Source organism: Cricetulus griseus, assembly GCF_003668045.3.
Source record: "Cricetulus griseus strain 17A/GY chromosome 1 unlocalized genomic scaffold, alternate assembly CriGri-PICRH-1.0 chr1_1, whole genome shotgun sequence".
Taxonomy (NCBI): domain Eukaryota; kingdom Metazoa; phylum Chordata; class Mammalia; order Rodentia; family Cricetidae; genus Cricetulus; species Cricetulus griseus.
The window spans coordinates 68,902,830-68,920,997 of NW_023276807.1; the positions used below are offsets into that span (position 1 = coordinate 68,902,830).

At 45.7% G+C, this 18,168-nt stretch overlaps 1 protein-coding gene across 4 annotated transcripts in view; it reads right to left on the minus strand.

Moving 5' to 3' along the window:
- Arhgef7 (Rho guanine nucleotide exchange factor 7) overlaps positions 1-6,699 on the minus strand; it is a 79,171-nt gene extending 72,472 nt beyond the window's left edge. For 2 of the 4 annotated variants that reach the window (XM_035452203.1, XM_035452202.1), the window contains exon 1: positions 6,504-6,625. Coding sequence is in view for 1 of the 4 variants with exons in the window: in XM_035452199.1 (XP_035308090.1) it covers positions 6,504-6,630 (127 nt within the window). In the remaining 3 variants the exon portion in view is untranslated. Of the gene's footprint in view, positions 1-6,142; positions 6,231-6,503 lie in introns of those variants that run through there. The other 2 variants (XM_035452199.1, XM_027387850.2) reach the window with 2 other exon arrangements.
- Positions 6,700-18,168: the final 11,469 nt, after the last annotated feature.

The following is an 18,168-nucleotide window of genomic DNA, read 5'->3' on the forward strand; positions in this document are numbered from 1 at the left end:
TTACAGAAACAAAATTACTGTCAGGTCTGGACAGCATCCCAACCACCCTCTCTCTCCCAAAGAACAGGTGAAGTGACAGCACTACCTACAGTTGGAAATTATTTAACTCCTGTCCGTTAGCTCCACTACCAAACTCTCATAGTCATCTCAAAGACTTACACAGGCCAGTAATGAGCTTATCCTTAAGGAGAGCCTTTCTAGAGCCTCACTTCAGCACCCTAAGTCAGCCTGGTCCATTACAACACTGCATACTGAAGTCCTCGGGAACTCTTTCAATGCTAAGGCAGGAATGAAAACCTCACTTGAAGGAGACTGGCCTTCTCACCTTTGCAAACAGTCGCAAACTGCTTTCAGCTAGAGCTCTGGAGCTCCGCCTGCACAAAGTGCCTCATGCCTGGTTATTCATGCCAGGCTGGAAGGAAGCGCTGCAGATTTCCAGCTTCCAACTGTACTTCCCAGGGCTGCTCTTCTTTCACATCCTCAGTCACAGGTCCACCAAGGGAACCGAGAGTGCCTCACCCCGGCCTCATTTACCACACCCAAGCAAGACATACCAACAGAAACCACACAGCGTAGCATAGAGGTCCACTCATCTGGAGGGAAAGACCGCCTCTATCAGGTACAAGCAACCGAGGGCAGTCTGGGAAGGCACTCTCATACACTGCTACTGACAGCCCAGTGCCATGATGGCAGCTGTTGAAGCTTGCACGAATTCCCACCTTTAGCAGGCTGTGGCCTAGCAGGAACTGCACCCCGGAGTGACAGTCGAGGCTAATGGAACACAGAGAAAAAAATAGCTTTTCATGTGGGTCACTGTTTAGAGCAGTGAAAACTGAAAAGCATGTCCACAGCCAACAGGGATTGCTGGCCTCTAAGAGGCAGTCACTGAGCACGAGGAGATGGTCACACTGCCACCATATCAAATTGAAGTGTATTACAGAACATATATGCTACTGTGTCACTGGTCTCTAAAGCTATCTGCATGTGACACACTGATAGCTCTAGTTGGCAGTATCATGCATTTTTTTTTTATTTCTCTATATCCTGAGCTTTATGTAACAAACACAGGCTGTTAGGCAACTTAAAAGCATACTATACACCATGGTTTGAAGCACAGAAAATTCTTCAGGCCTGCCTGGCACTCTCCTTGGTGCTTCCTGCTAACCCATGTTTCTTACAGCACACACAAAAAGCAAGCATCATCATACCCACTTAAACTGACAAAGTTAAAGAGTTGTATGTCGTGCATCTGGAAGGGAGCCAGTGTCCAAAACACACCAGGAAGACAAACAACCATCTAAAACCTTTTTTCTATTGACATTTCTCAAAAAGCATAAGAATAGCCAATAACTATTTTTTATAAAGTTCAACATCACTAACATCAAGGAAATGCAAAGTAAAAATCATAATGAACCTCTCCAAATGTTTGTCAAAAACACAAAAGTTAACTACTGGTAAAATGTGAGGAGATGGAATCCTTGAATATTGGTTAGTGGGAATGTAAGCTAGTCAAATCATTAGAGAAATTGATATAGATGTTCTCCAGAAAACTAAAAATCACTCTGTGGCCCAGATCCCACTACGAGTTTCTTTGGTGTATAGCCAAAGAAACTGAGAAAATGTTGGAGAAACACAAAAGTGTTCGCTATATATGGACGGAATGTTCACAACAGCCACAAAACAGAAGCCACCTGAGGTGGGCAGATGTAAAAAGGAAATAAGATACATATAAGCAACAGGACACTATCAGTGTAAAAAGAAGATATGAAATCATATAGTGACAGTGTAGATAAACCTCAAGAACCACTAGGTAAATAAAGTAAGCCAGTCACCAAAACACCAGTAATACATGGCCTCACTCACATACACAGCCCAACACTGCTGAACTAACAAAAGTACGAGACGCAGTCACCAGGGGCTAGGAGAAAGGACAGAGCAATGGGAGGCTGTTGGTCAGAGGGGACAAAGTCTAGGGCACTGCACAGTATGGCAGCTACTACTGACAACATACAATGTAAAGGTGCTATGAAAGAATTTAAAATGTCTCATCACAAAAAAGTCTATGGTGGTAACAAATGGAGATTAGCTTGATTTGAGATGTATTCACATATCCCAAACACCACAATACACCAGATAAATACACATATTAAGAAACTATCTTGGCCGGCGTTGGTGGCACACACCTTTAAGCCCAGCACTCGGGAGGCAGAGGCAGGCAGATCTCTGTGAGTTCGAGGCCAGCCTGGTCTCCAGAGGAAGTGCCAGGATAGGCTCCAAAGCTATACAGAGAAACCCTGTCTCAAACACACACACACACACACACACACACACACACACACACACACACACACACACAGAGAGAGAGAGAGAGAGAAAAAAAAAACTAGCTTGTAAAGCAAACTTTATGCCAACAACAAATGTATGTCTACATTTTAATCTTTACTGATCTGCAAGTCCAAAAATGAGGAGGGAAGCCATTTCTGTTCTGAATCACCTAGAACTTTGGATGACTGATACATTAATATTTTAATTAATGTTTCTACCTAAAGCCAGAAAGGAATGTTAAATAATCTGGTGTGTGAAATAAGCAGGAAGGCTAACTGCAGTGGGTCATCGTCCCTTCCAGGTCCCGCGCAACAGAGCCAGAACTGGCTGGAGAGAAGAGCTGTGGCAGCCTCATTTGACAGACTCCTTCTTGGCAACGGTGAGAAATCCCATCTGAATCTTATTTTCCTCTCCAGAGCAGACACTATTGGAAGCAGTATCAGCTCTTCAGCAGGAGAGCCTTGGTGCACGCAGATCTATCTGTCAATTCCTCATTTATAACCCAGTTATCTCTTTCTTGCCTTGGAAAGGCCACTGCCATCTGGGGAGAGGACTCTGCCAGGGAAGCTCACAAGCCAAGCATGGCTCCTATTTCATAATTTCAACTTGAATCTTAGAAAATGACCTTAAATACACCCATTTATAATAGTGCTACATTCCAACTTTTCAAAATTCATAATAAAAAAGCAATGCACATTATATAACTATACCAAAGTATTTAAAATATAACTAAACACTGAGACACTAGATAGCTCTCTGATGAACAACTAGATCCAAGTCCACTCTGCTGCTAACTGCCCTGACGCTGTGTGTCATGACAAGGACTAAGCTTTAGAAGACACCATTAAGAACTAGAGTCATATGACCTTAATTTTAGGGTTTTTTAAAATTATCATTTCATGTTTATGAATGTTGTGCCTGCATGCATGTCTGTGTATGTGTGCCTGCAGAGATCAGAAGAGAGCATCAGATCTCCTGGAACTGTAGTTACAGATGGTTGTGAGCCACCATGTGGGTGCTGGTACTTGAACCTGGACCCTCTGACAAGCAGCCAGTGCTCTCAACTGCTGAGCCATCTCTCTAACACCTATTTTAGACAGTGAATAAAAAGCTAGTACAAGCATCATAGGTGACAGGGAAAACCACTTTTTCCAAGAAAGGCCTCTGCTCTGAACAGTTACAGGTTACCTGTCTTAATACATTTTAGGTGCCTAATTAAGGAACACTGGGTAAGAAAATCTTGGCAGCTAATGTACAGTGACCATCAACAAATATACCTAGCACAACTGGGACCAACAGTTAAAAACAGAACAAAGAATTAGAAAACAAAGTCTGTATCTCTGCATCTATTTCACCTAAGGAATTGCAGCCAAATACTCTATGACTTCATGACTTGTCTTTCAATTCACTAAGGTACTTTTTATTCACAAAACTCAAGCACATCATCATTACCATTTTGGTTTTGATTTTTTTTTTTTTTAAATACAAATGGAAGAAAACTGGCATTGCTGTGCCCAGTTTTCTGCACAAGTCAGAAAATAAAATGCATGTGTGTATGTGCATGTGTGAGGGTCAGAAACAAACAATGGCTGTCTTCTTTCTGTCACTCAGCCTCAACCTTATTTTTTGAGCCAAGGTTTCTACCAGAACCTGGAGCTTGCCAAATTGGCTAGGCTATCTAGCCAGCAAACCCCAGGGAATCCCACTGTCTCAGAACCACATCACTAGGATTCCGAGCACACCACCACACATGGCTTTTTCTCAGGTCCTCATGCTTGTACACCAACCACCTTACTGCATAAACCATCTCCCTGGCAGCTACACCAAAATTTTAAGGCATGTGGTTGGTAGAAAGATAAATTGTAAAAAAATTAAAAAATAAAGAAGCCAGCAAGACGGTAAAGTCAAAGCCTGAAATATTCCATCCCTGAAACTCAGATGGTGGATGGAGAGAACAACTCTCACTGTCCTCTGACCTCCAAACAAGTACTGTGGCATACTGGAGCCTTCCCCCCCCCCCCCCCCACACACACACACACGACCAATCTGGTAACATAATATTGCATTTCTTTCCCTTAAAGGAATCACTAGGAGCTTAAGTGGAGTGAGCTAGACAGTCTTTCTTGCTAACACAATTCAGCCTGAAACAACCTCTTGGAGAAAAAAAAAAAAAAACCAACCTGGTATTAAGAACTAAGAACAAAAGCTAACTTGACATTTAAGCTGTTTTGCTTCCCATTTGTAATTTTAAAATGTTTTCTGTCTCTTATCTTTGAGAATTTGGTGGAAATTAAATGTACAAGTCCTAGAATTGCTCAAAGGTACAACAAGGCCATTCCTTGGGCTCTCTACATACATCTGTCTGTGGAACATCTGTCTTTCCCTGTACAGGCCTCTCCCCTCACTCAGAGTTACAAATGGATGGCTGAGTTAAAGACATTCCTTTCTCCAAGAACCTCCTTAAAAATGATGCCTGAATAAATTAGGGTGTGTTGTTTTGTTATTATCATCTCCTGGGCTAATTATGAGTTTTAAGTGTGATATACTGACCTTGAAAGAATCCTATATTTTCCTCTAGTACATTTTTAAGTAACTGGAAGAGTTTATTTACTCTTTAAGGTCAGCACAAAATAAGACATTATTGGTCTTTTTCCCCCCTTCAAGTGGAAACCTATTTGCTATCACAAGTGCAACTCCAGATTCATCCTCTTGGTAAGCAATACTCTGCAAGGTCCTGCTCTGTCTCAAGTGATGTTCTAGGTGCCTGGGTCAGGTCCCCGTGGAGCTCTGTGAGCATCTCTGGGCAAACTCAGAACCATGAAAGTCATAGCAGCAACCAACCTTTGGAAAGCTGAAAACAAAAGGGTGCAACATTCAATTTCCTTTAAAGCAACTTCCTAGTTTACAATGGTTATCTTAATGTGTAGCATGAGTCTGAAAAATACTGTAACACAAATGAAACCCAAGAGTGTGGAGAGAATGAAATCCTATGACAAAGGTCAAGACAAAGTAAAAATTGCTCTCCGGTCCAATGAGGAAGTTGTCATTGAAATGACAAAGCTGATACCACCAAGGAAGCCAATACCCCATCTTCGAAGAGCTGTAAGGCTTTCTGAAATCGCCCCAGCCACTATCCCACTACCTGCAGCAATTTCCTCGAGGGCATCAAAGATAATTATTTTTTTTAAAAAAACGGTAACACTTTAATCACCATAAATCACTACATTCCAATTTCAATTAAATATTTTCCAGACATGACTGGATAACTTCTGCAATTCTTCCCAGGAATAATACAATAGAAGACTGTCCTACCAGGAAAGGAGAGCTATACTGGGTCATCACAGAACTGGAGTGCATGTGGTATTACCAACCTTTCACACGGTGAGGTTGCAAACATAATGAGATTTACGCACAGAAGCAAGTGGCTGCACACAGGTAGGAACCTGTGCTAGGTTCCTACCAAACTCTCTATGCCAAGCCAGTTTTCTGGATCTACAGCACTGCCCAGGAATAAGAAAAACAAGGGAAGAGCGACATCCCTGGAGATCTGCCACTGAAGGACCACAAAGGGTGTTCAGCACCAAACGTCAAGCAGTACAGAAAAGACAGCCCCGAGGAGCTATCCCAGGAAGCAAGGCTTTACAAACCCTAGTCTCAAGCCTCATGGGTTTTCTAACCTACAGGGTGGAGAATCCGGTCACACCGCCGAATTTCGGGCCTGCAGAACAGTAGGTGAGGACGTGCGATCAGGAGGGGTTTGACCCTCGTCGTTTGAGCCTGGCCCTTGCCTGACCACCTACTGAGGGCCAAGCCCTACCTGGATACGATGCTGGGGAACTGTGGAGGGTTCAGCGTTCAGGGATGCACAGGTGTCCCCGGCCAACGGGAATTTCTGCCACCTGCACACGAGCCTGAGAATCACTGGTTCTCGTGGAAACCATCACAAGGTGTGGGATCCGCCCGCCGGCCACGAGGAGACATCGAGGGGGTGCTTCCCGGGACAAGGAGCCCTGCTCCACAAAGGGCAGGGAGGCGGCGTTGAGGAGCGGTCGCCCCACAGCGACAGCTACCGAGACCTCGACCCGACCCCCCGGCTCGCCCGGCCCCCGGCCTCCTCCTCCACCCCGCCCCGGCCTCCCCCGCCCCGCCCGGCTCGGCCAGGCCCAGCGCTCACCCACCTCCAGGCGCAGGGACGCCCCGCAGGCGCGCAGGAACTCGCGGATGTTGCTCAGGCACTCGCTCTCGTTCCGCGGCTCCGGGTAGACCTGCAACACACAGCGTCGCTGAGCGGGCTGGACGCCTCATCCGCTCCCTTCCTCGGGCTGCACCAATCTCCGCCCCCAGCCCGCACCCGGAAGTGCGCCCGTGACCGGAAGTGACGTCGTCAAACCGCGCCCCCGCGGGTGCCCAGTCTTCCCAGCCCTGCTCCAGCCCCACGCGCGCCCTCCTCCTCCCCCGCCCCGGCTTCTCCCAGCCCCACGCACGCGCTGCCTCCTCCAGGCCTCGCTTCCGCCTCACGCGCGCCCTCCTCCTCCCCCCCCCCCGGCCCGGCTTCCCGGACCACGGGCGCCACCTCCTGGCCCTGCTTCCTCCAGACCTCCCCCCTCCGGCCCTGAGCTCTCTCTTGCAGGCCCAGACCCGGCCCCACACGCTCCACCTCCTCCCTGGTGGGTTCCCTTCCCAGGCGTGCCGCCTCCCGACCTGCAGTCTAGTAGCGGCACCTCGCTCTCAATGCACAGCACTCTCCCTTTCTCTGCTGGTCGAGCAGTCTCAGGGAGGTTGGAGAGAACTTAACGCTCTTTCTCACCTAGTCTCATACCGTCAAATAACGAGCTGCCATCATTTCTTTTCCTAAACACAGGCCATGTGCTTTATGAATGACTAACCAGAATGGCCGGTTAATGTGGGTATGGCATCTGGGAAAGCTGGTGTGGCTAGCCTGCATCGCGACCTAAGGCCCACTTTGGCATCCTGCCACACGTGTTATGTTATGCACCCGACCATGCCTGACAGTAAGGGAAACAGAAGCAGAATGCGTAACTAGAACAATGCAAGGAAGACTCCAATCCATCAGAAAGCTTTCAATTCTTAAAGTTTTTATTCTTTTTTTTAAAAGATTTATTTATTTATTATGTATACAACATTCTGCTTCCATGTATATCTGCACACCAGAAGAGGTGGCACCAGATCTCATAAGGGATGGTTGTGAGCCACCATGTGGTTGCTGGGAATTGAACTCTGGACCTCTGGAAGAGCAGTCGGTGCTCTTAACCTCAGAGATGCTCTGAGCCATCTCTCTTTAAATCTAAAGATTTGTAAATGTTGGTGTTTAAATCATCATCCAGAATTTTAGCACTGAAAATACTGAAGATGGTTTCTTACAGGGAGAAATCACATCATCCATCCACCTCTCTCAGGAATACAGCGGGTGGTCTCTCTGCAAAGTGCTTGGGTCTCGAAAAACTGCAACTGTTCAGAAATGCTGAGAGTAATGAGCCCCTACCCTCCACATTGTCTTCGTTTGTTTTCTTTTGCAAGAGACCCATCCATAAAGTCATCGAAGACTTATTTGTGAGCTTTTACACTTAACCCCAGGATAAATATGGCATGTTCTCAACAAGTTGCTTTCCATGTGCATTCCCTGGTCCAGTGAGCACAGCCATGCTTGCTTGCTTTAGTTCTCAAACTATACGCAGATGCCATTTTCTCATAGTTAGTTCGATATTTGTCTGCTGATGTACTTTTAGCATGCAACTTCGCTGTTTTAATGGCCTCCAATCATTCAAAAATGCTGTTAGAGTTCATAAGGTGAAGGTGTGTTTTACAGAAGAAAAATCTGTTAGATAAGCTTCATTTGGGCATGAGTTATAATGAGCTGTGATTGAACACTACAAAGCATACACACACACACACACACACACACACACACACACAGAGAGAGAGAGAGAGAGAGAGAGAGAGAGAGAAGAGAGACAGAGAGAGACAGAGAGAGAGAGAGAGAGAGAGAGAGAGAGAGAGAGAGAGAGAGAGAGAGAGAGAAGAGCTATGTCGGTGGAGCAGGATTCTCCAGAAAGTAACAAGACAACATCAAATGTGCCTGATGAAGCTGTAGAGAAGATGGAAAAGCAGCAAAATGTGGACTCTTGAGATGATGACCACTAAAAAAGAATTAGCCAGCACTGTGAGTCTGAAAACAAAACAAAACAAAAAAATTTACAGTCTGTTACCCAGGGTCAGAAACACATAAAGTCTTCTCAGCTAGTTCTGCCTGGCCACTGTGTTTCAAAAATTGATGCATCATGAAAATTTCAACTCAGTGGAGAGTGATCTACAGAGAGAGAGTTTAGAAACTTCTTTGTGTGTTATCTGCGATTAGGACTATGATGAAGAACAGGTTTTCAGTGCTAGTGAGACTGTCTTGTTTTGCATGAATGTTGGTAAACAAACCTGTGTGATAAAAACAGCTTCTCAGACTCCTGGGTGAGTCGTTCAGGGATGACACAACCTTGCTGTGAGTGTGTCCATACCAAGGGCAAATTTTAAATGTAAGCTGCTGCTAATGGGGTACAAAAAAACAAATCCTGGGAGCACTTAGGATGGAAAACTCAACTGCGTGCCAAAAAAAAGCATGGGCAGCATCTGAAATATTTTGGGATTGGTTCCGCAACTGCTTCATCCCAGATGATGAACACTATTTCCAGGGTGAAAACTTAACCTTCTGAGTGTTATTAATTTAGATAATATGCGTGTTCATTTCTGTAAAGAACTTTTAACTCCCTCAGTAAAGGTCAAAGGTCAAAGCACACTCATCTTGCAGCTCCCTCAATGGTGCAATTTTAGTGAACATTTTCATGAAGCCAACTGCATGATTATTTGCTTGACTACTGTACAGTGCCTAGCATATGTGTACAGTGCTGTATTTACTGTCTGATTATGAGTATTCTGTGTATGTGTGTATATGTGACAAACCACACCGCCACGGTCTGGTATAGTACATAGTGCTGGACTTGAGTTGATGTTTTACTGCAAGTAAATGCATCTCATTTATAGCATATATACTCAGAAATGTGTTCACTGGTTAACAGAATACTGTGACCAGCCGTGGGCACAAACTCACATGTACATACAAATTAAAAACAAAAAATCTGTATTATGACCAGTCTCCTGGGTCCCTATTTCTGTATTTACCCCAAGAACAATGTTACAGTCATGGGCAGTTCAATATTTGAGATAACTTTATAGAATGAAACTACCACAAATAATAAAAATCATCTCTTCTATATTTGATTACGAAACCATAAGGCTAACTTACGTTTTCTCCTATATAATAACTATATAAAATAATGGAAACATACTTGAATTTTGGTAACTATTACCTATAAAAAACAAAAACTACTTGGGGATATCTTAATGAGAAATGTGAAGACTTTTTAATCACACTCACTCGTATAGGGGCATGTGTGCCGTGTGTGTAAGTGGAAGGACAGGCTGTGGCAGTCAGTTCTGTGTCCACCATGGAGGTCCCAGGAATTGAACTCAGATCATCAGTCTTGGTGGCAGAAACCTTTCCCACTGAGCTCTCTCACTAGCCTGGATTTATTATTTGACCATGGATAATACCACTTTGTTAGAATGATGAGTTTTCCACCATCAATTTTTTTCCCAGCTTGTGCTCTCCATGCAGGTGCTGAGAAACCATCCATAGGGATGAGCACATGGAAATGGGAGTTTTGTGAGTGACATAGACAGAGACTTTTAAGTGTTAAAGTTTCATTAGAGCCTCCTACGATCTCTAGGAAATCGAGGAATTAGAAAACCCTGAGTCAAGAGTTCCTGTCATTGGAGGTTACTGAAGTCTTAACATCCTGGGTGTTTTCACTTTGTTCATTTTTTGTCTTTTTTATACTTGCATGTTTCTGATCATCTCTTTAATGACAGGAAAGATTTTCAACTTTCTCGGGGACTGAAAATATAGATTATGATATTTTGGGGTGCAAACCTCAGCTCAATCCTAGGAGCTTGAATCTCCCATTGTCTTTCAGATGCTAACTGATTACCTCCAGATGCCTGGCCTTGGTGGGGAATGGTTCATAGTTTATTTAACAATAAGCCTAGGCCCCTGGGTGGACATACACCCATCATGGGGCTGGTGGAACATGTCTATAAACTAGTAAGAGACTAGGAGACGTGCCCTTGTAGAATGGCAGGGTGTTTGTATACGTGCCTAGGGACTGGTGAGAAGCTGGTGAGGACATGCAGTTCTAAGACTGTCTCTGGGATTAACGGAAATATTTGATATCAGCTTTACACATGATAATAGATGTCTTCTGCTATCACCCCCACTGTTGGAAAGCTATTTAAGAGGATGCTTGAATAAACTGTGGACTCCAGTATGAACTGAGAGCCCTCCTGAGATGACAAGATGTGTCTGTCTCGTCCTTAATGCCATTGGGTAGCTAGGAATTTCCCGGCCCACACTCCCCCACTCAGGGATGGACCCGGGGCCGTTCGGCAGGCTCTGATTGTAGCCCCAAAGACATCAGTCCAGAATAGATGGCCTCTGTAGTGTGGGACTGAGACAGGCCGGACCCGGCACATCTTTTAGCAGTATGTCCAAGAAAGACAGAGAATGAGTGAAGATCTGCCTTTTGTCTGAGGTGAAAGAAGGAATGTGACAAAAGGGGAAAGGACAGACCAACTGGCTATGTGTCTTTATAATCACAGGCTCCTTTTTGTGGACACGCAAGTTGAGGCTCTATCCAAGGGTTGCCTTAAAGCTTCCTTCCCTCAAATAACTCTTTTAAAAGTCTGGTTTGTAGCTCTTGTAGACCAGGCTGGTCTCGAACTCTCAGAGATCTGCCTGCCTCTGCCTCCCAAAAGTGCTGGGATTAAAGGCGTGCACCACCAACGCCCCGCTGTGTCCACACTCTTAAAGTTCCCTATGATACCTGTACAGAGTGTTCACTGTAGCAAAAATGGAAACCCCAAAATGGTTGTGGCATCACAATTATTATTCCATCAAACAAGACATGTCCAGATTATAGAATACCATGCATCCCTAGGGCTGATCCAGACCCCAGGAACATGAGTTTCAGTGAGGAAACCTAGGAAATCCATGAGACCTTCTATAGTTGTTCAGTATTTATCCCTAGCATAGGTGTGGACTTTGGGAGCCTATTCCACATAGAGGATACTCCCTGAGCCAAGACACACGGGGGTGGGCCTAGGCCCTATCCCAAAGGATAAGATAGACTCTGATGACACCCTATGGTAGGCCTCACCATCCAGGGAAAGCAGAAAGGATATGTGATAGGTAGGGTTTTAGATGGGGGGTGGGGGTGGGAGAGGAAGACTGGAGGGACAAGGGAACTGGGATTGTCATGTAAAACAATTATGTTTCTAATTCAAATAAAAAAATTGAAAAAAAAAAGTCTGGTTTGTGGACATGGGTGCATGTCGCTACAACACCAACAAACATTCAGCTGTTTGGAAAACTAAGAGTCGACATTACAAGTCAGTAACTCTCTGTGACAAACACGGCACCTAGGGTGGTTACATGACCCTGCAGAGTCTATTTCCTTATCTCCAGTTCAAGGCTAATAGATTAATTGAGTTGTTGGTTCCAGCCAAAAATAAATTAATCCAGCAATATTTATGGGGCCTCGGCTTCACAGCACATCACTTCATTTTGAAAATAAAGTGCAGTTCCAGCTGCTTGAGAGACTGGCAGGCATACATCACTTGAGCTGATGAGTTTGAGTCCAGGCAGCACAGCAAGATCACTGGGGATGGGGGTGGAGGCAGCTATGACATTTCACCAGTCCATGGTGTTTTCTAAAATGTACATAGTCAAGGGCAATGAAGATTATATTGAAAAAAATTCTCTAGGATTATTACAAGACAGAGCAACTCGGAAAAGTCCTTCATGCTTCTCTAAAGACACTTTGCACATGGTCAATGAACAAATGAGAAACTGACGTCAGCCACCAGGGAAATACACATTAAAACCCCAGCTAACACTGCACACCCAGGGAAGCTTCGAAGCCAAGGAAAGGGCTGGTGCGGCTGAAAAGCAAGTGTGATTCTCGTCCCTGACTTAGGAGAGTAGAACTGGAAGACAGAGTTTCTTCCAATGCTAAACTTGTTTCTACCCCAGGACCCAGTAGTTGTTTACGCAGGAGAAAACATGTTCACCAAAAGCCCCGCCTAAGAATCTTCACAGCCATTTGCTTCCTAACTAGCAAGGACTCTGCACTCACTCCAGAACAATAGAGACCTGACTGTCTGCTCTGCCCAGGTCACATCCAGGGTCTCCACAATAACAACCTGCAGGCTTTTCAGAAGCTAATCAGAAATTGTCTCAGAACCTTCTGGTTTCCAGAGAAATAGCTTTTGTGCTCAGTATTTGGTCAGAGCATGTCTGATATGAAAACTGACCACCAAATAATGCTGAACCGAGAGCCCAGAAGCTCCGCAGCTGTCCAGCTTCTCCTCCACTCTTCACCAGCTGCTTCTGGCTTGGGGGGCAGCGAGCCCCTCCTCCATAGTCTCAACAAAGTGCCAGTGAAGGCAGCTGGTTCAGACAGACAGTTGGACAGTGTTTAAGGAGTTTGTGGAAAAGCTGTATGGGAAGGCAGGACAGGCAGGTCAGCAGGGCTGTAAGCAAGCAGGGCACTTGCTGCCTAAGCTACCAAGATCAAAGGAGAAAGTTGTTCACACTGCCGCAGCAACAACCCATTACCCAGCATTCCTAGTCTTGGGGTTCTCACTGTACAAAGCCACTATGTGTGTCTGAAACCCCCACCTGACTCTGATGCCCAGCCAGGCTTGGAGAAAAGAATTGTCAAAGGCCTAACGATCCTGGGAGGTGCTCAAGACACCAGGACATGGACCTTGAGAGTAAGTTAAATAGTGAATTAAGCTGTTGGGGAAGGAATATTCCAGTTTTCTCCAACAATGGAGAGTCACTCAAGCTCCCAACTCCTGAACAAAGGTCCCACTCTGTTATCAATAATCTTGCCACCCAATGGAGAAATCGCTGTGTGCTCTGAGCCCCGTGCCTCTCTGTGCCATCCACCACTCAGGCATACCTCAGCTCTATCAGACATCCAGCCCTAAGTCCAGCCTGCCAGCACTTCATGGTAAATAGCCAATAATAACTAACTGGGGTGTTAAAGTGCAAAAACCTTCCTATGGGAAAAAACAGGGAGCTCTTATTTTACTCGAAGAAGTGACAAGGTCTGCTGCCTCAAGTTATCTGCCGCAGGCTTCATCAGCCAGTTCCGTATCTGCAGAGGAATGATCTCTCAGGTCCTGCCCTCTGGCCTTGAGGGGGTTCAGCCAGCAGGAGGTCCTGGCAGGAAATGGGAAGATGCATCCTTCTGGACACTGGTGGCACTGGCTACATGCTGTGCTGGTGCAAGCTCACAGAGCTGGGAGCATCTCATCCCAGTTCTGCACTGGGTGACATCACATTGGTACCCAGGAATCTCAGCATCTCATCCCAGTTCTGCACTGGGTGCATCACATTGGTAACCAGAAATCTCAGCATCTAATCCCAGTTCTGCACTGGGTGACATCACATTGGTACCCAGGAATCTCAGCATCTCATCCCAGTTCTGCACTGGGTGACATCACATTGGTACCCAGGAATCAGCAAATATGACTCAGGGTCCCCACCCCTGAGAGCTGGTTGCTAAGCATTCACACCAGCTCACTCCAGAAGCCCTGCTTCCCACTGCCCCCTACAGGCCTCTTAGTTACCCACTTCACAGATGGGCTATCCCAGCCTCATCTGTCTAATGTAACCTGCTTTCTACAGAGACCCTAACCTAGAGAGCTTCCTGGTGGTAGCTGGAAACAGATAATCAGAAAATAAAACCAGTAAAGACTATGATGCTTCCACAAGATGGACCACAACCACACAGCACCATGAGATAGTGCTGTGATGGCACAGCCTGTAATGGTAACACACAGGAGACAGAGATAGAAGGAGATTTAGTAAAAGGTTAGACTGGGGTGCACAGTGAGGCCCTTCCCCCTGCAAAACCCTAGCTTTCTCTATGTAACCAACAAGAAACACATAGTACAGTGTGGGCAATACTCACTTTTATGATAAAATTGTAAGTACCCAGAATAACATGTGGTGCCCGTAAGCAATGCCAACAGCAGACGACCTCTAGGAGGACAAGGTAGAAGGCTGCTTCTAACTGTGCACTTACTGTACCTCATTATTAAACTAAATAGGGAAAGGACAATGACAACCCAAATCCGCCACCCTTCCCCTCAGGTCAACATGCCTTCCCGGTCATAAACTGTCCTCAAGTACAAAGCCACCTCATGTAGGGCTGGATCCTGTGGCGCAGATCTCCTTCACTCCTGGCTGAGGATGGAACCCTATGTGCACCTCTGGAGTCAACTGTTTCACCTCTTCCGGCTTGCAACTCCATCACAGCAGCTGTCCCGCTAACCCAGCCAGGCTGCAGCAGGGTCTCACTCCTTCCAAGCACTCTGTGATTACGCTCTAACGCAGCATGGAGTTAACAACGTGTGAGCAGGGCTGCCAGGCAGTCCACAGATGATTCTCCCAAATCCACTGGGAATTGAGTGGAACAGCGGCCAAATAAATCCAATGGCCAAATAAAGTCCTCCTCAAAAATAGGTAGCTTGGCAAGAAAGTTTATTGGAAAAGGTGTAAACCTTAAATAATGTATACTTTTATTTTGCTTTTTGTGCCCAATATTCCAAATCCCAGCTCCCAGATGGGATGCTACAGCCACAAGGAAGAAGACTAAATGTTTTCCAATTGGATAAAACTGACCAGACTAAAACGGGTGATAGCACACAGCCTCCAGCCCCACCCTAATTCAGAAATGCCAAAGATGTAACACACCGGGGAATGACCCAGACTACGCTGCTTAAGCTAACCACATTCCCAGGGACCTGGTTCCCACCAACCCTACAAACATGTCCAGCCCCACAGAGAGGTAGCTACCATCAGGCATGCCAATGCCAAAAAACAGATAAGAAAATATTTAAAGCCAAAATGTTGATCACGTGGATCCAGAAGATCACCTTCTCCCAGAAATGCTACAAAAACAGGACACAGAGTTTGATCTGTCAAGTGAAAGAAACTTGGGAAGGACGGGTACCCTACTTTAATACCCAACAGTGTGGCCAGAATAGGCCATCGTGAAGGTTCACTCCACTCCTCCGTGGAAGCCACTCTTGTCCAGTCAGGGATCATTGGACAGAAAATCGAAGAAGAGTCACAGGTCAAACCAAGTCTGTGGTCAGAGGCTTCCCTTGAAATTTTAGCTGCTCACACTGAGTAGTCATATTTTGTTATCTGTCCTCATGCATTTGACTTAGTGAATGCCCATAAATGATGGGATGGCATCTTGGGAACCTAAGTGGCTTACTGTTTCCTCTTTTTCCTGTACAAAAATAGTAAAAGTATTATATAAAATTATCTTCAGGGGGTTGGAGAGATGGCTCAGCAGTTTAAGGCCAAGTTTCATTTCCCAGCACCCACATGGTGGTCCACAACCATCCATAATTCAGTTCCACGGGATCCAATGTCCTCTTTTGATCTCTAAGGCACCAAGCACATATATGGCACACATACATACATACATGCAGGCAAACACACACATACAATGAGTATATTTTAAAAAATTATCTTCAGGCTATGCATATAAAGTATACACAAACATAAATGAATGGGTCCTTTGCCTAAGATACCTTATTACGTTAAACACTTCTGATACTATGGTTCCTCTTCCTTTTTTTTTGGCTTTTTGAGACAGGGTTTCTCTATATTGCTTTGGAGATGGTCCTAGAACGGGCTCTGTAAACCAGGCTGGTCTCAAACTCACAGAGATCCACCTGCTTCTGCCTCCCAAGTGCTGGGACTAAAGGCATGCGCCACCACCACCCGGTTTGTTTCCTCTTTTTTAAAGGATGTATTTGTTTTTATTTATGTGAATGAGTGTGTACCTGCATAAGTTCATATGCACTCTGTGCGTACAGTGCCCTCAGAGGACAGAGGGTGTCAGATGCCTTGGAACTGGAGTTACAGGTGGTTGTTAGCTGCCTGGTGTGGGTGCTGGAAACCAAACCTGGGTCCTCAGCACAAGCAGTAAGCGCTCAGCCTCTGAACCATCTCTCCAGCCCCTGATTCCTGCCTCTGTGTCTGTGCTATCCCAGACCCTTTAATGTCTTCTCTTGCCCAGTATATCTTAAAGTGGCACTGATAACATTTCTAACTCTCCATTTGATATGTAGTACAGTAAGAGCCATGGCCATTTACAGAAGATATGACAATTAGTCTTGTTTGTCAACTTATGACATTTAGAATCACTTACTAGTCAAACCTCGGGACATTTACAGAGAGGTGTCTCCAGGAAGGCTACCCTGAGGTGAGAAGACATCTACCTTGGACATGAGTAGCACCAGTCTGGGATGCCAGGCTGAATAAAAAAAGGGGGGATAAGAAAACCCATATCCATGACCCTGCTTCCTGACTGCAGACATAGTGTGACCCAGCCACCTTCTGGTCCAGCCACCACAGCTGAGGAGCTCCTGCTCTCATGCCTTCCGTACCATGATGGACAGAACCCTTGAACTGAAGACCAAAACAAGCCCTTCATTGCTTGGATTGCTTTTGTCAGTGTTTGTCACTGTTATGAAAAAGATAACACAGGCACTAATCCCCAGTGTGGGCTTGCTCAGCCTGCCGGGAAACAGGGCAGTCATCTTCCAAGAAAGAGAAGGAGACACATCCTGTGCATGAGCCCAGCCTGCTCCAACCAGGTGTGCACACACATCTGCCATTCTCTCACCAGAAACCCAATGTCCCACCTTGGTCAGGCACCCCAGGGTGGGCACATACCTCCTCCTCACTCACCCCCTACAGTGTTTTATGTGTCATTTGATTTGCCTTGGCAACTCATACTTACTTCTGAAGGACTCTCCCACCATTACCTCCAGTGACACTAGCAGTAATAGTAGGTGATCCCCACAGGCTCTGGGACTTTGTTCCCACTTCTGCTGAACAAACAACCTTCTTTGCTTGTATTATCATTGTTAGTATGATTGTGTGTGTGTGTGTGTGTGTGTGTGTGTGTGTGTGTGTGTGTATGAGAGAGAGAGAGAGAGAGAGAGAGAGAGAGAGAGAGAGAGAGAGAGAGAGAGAGAGAGAGGAGTGTTGCATTGTTTTGAAATTGCTCAGGAAGCTTCATGTATAGCAAGCAGACATCAGAAAGGACCTGTATTAGCTCAGGACCCCAACACCTAGTTCTTGGCACAAAAGAGATGCATCTTCCCCAGAGAGACAGAGAAGAAGTAATTATAGACAAAGACAGGAGACAGAGGACGAGGGAGAAGGGGAAGGGAACAAGGGAGAGGGACAGGGATAACTGCCCCAGAGGGACAAAGACTGCCTCTGGGTAGAGAGAAGACAGACGTGGCCCATAGGTAAATGGCAGTTTATAAAGGTACAAGGGGAAACCCCATGTTAGGATGAGGAGCTTAACTTTAATCAGGCATGTTAATTAGGTGAACCAAAGGGGGCTTCTGTTTCATAGACTTCCATACTTTGATAGCTGGACCTTGGTGGTCAGTCTCAGGAGGAAGATGTAGCCAAATAAGGTAATAGACCTTGAGGGCTAGCTTTAGGAATGTAATCTAACAGTTCTTAGCAAGGCAGAAGGAATGAGAGAGAAGGGCAAGACCTGCTAGCGCCATATTTGCCATGCTCAGAGTCCCTCCAACAGCCACCGAGGCAACCTCATTGTGCCTTTGCTCACAGGGACTTTGAAGGAGCAGCGCAAGGCAGGCCAG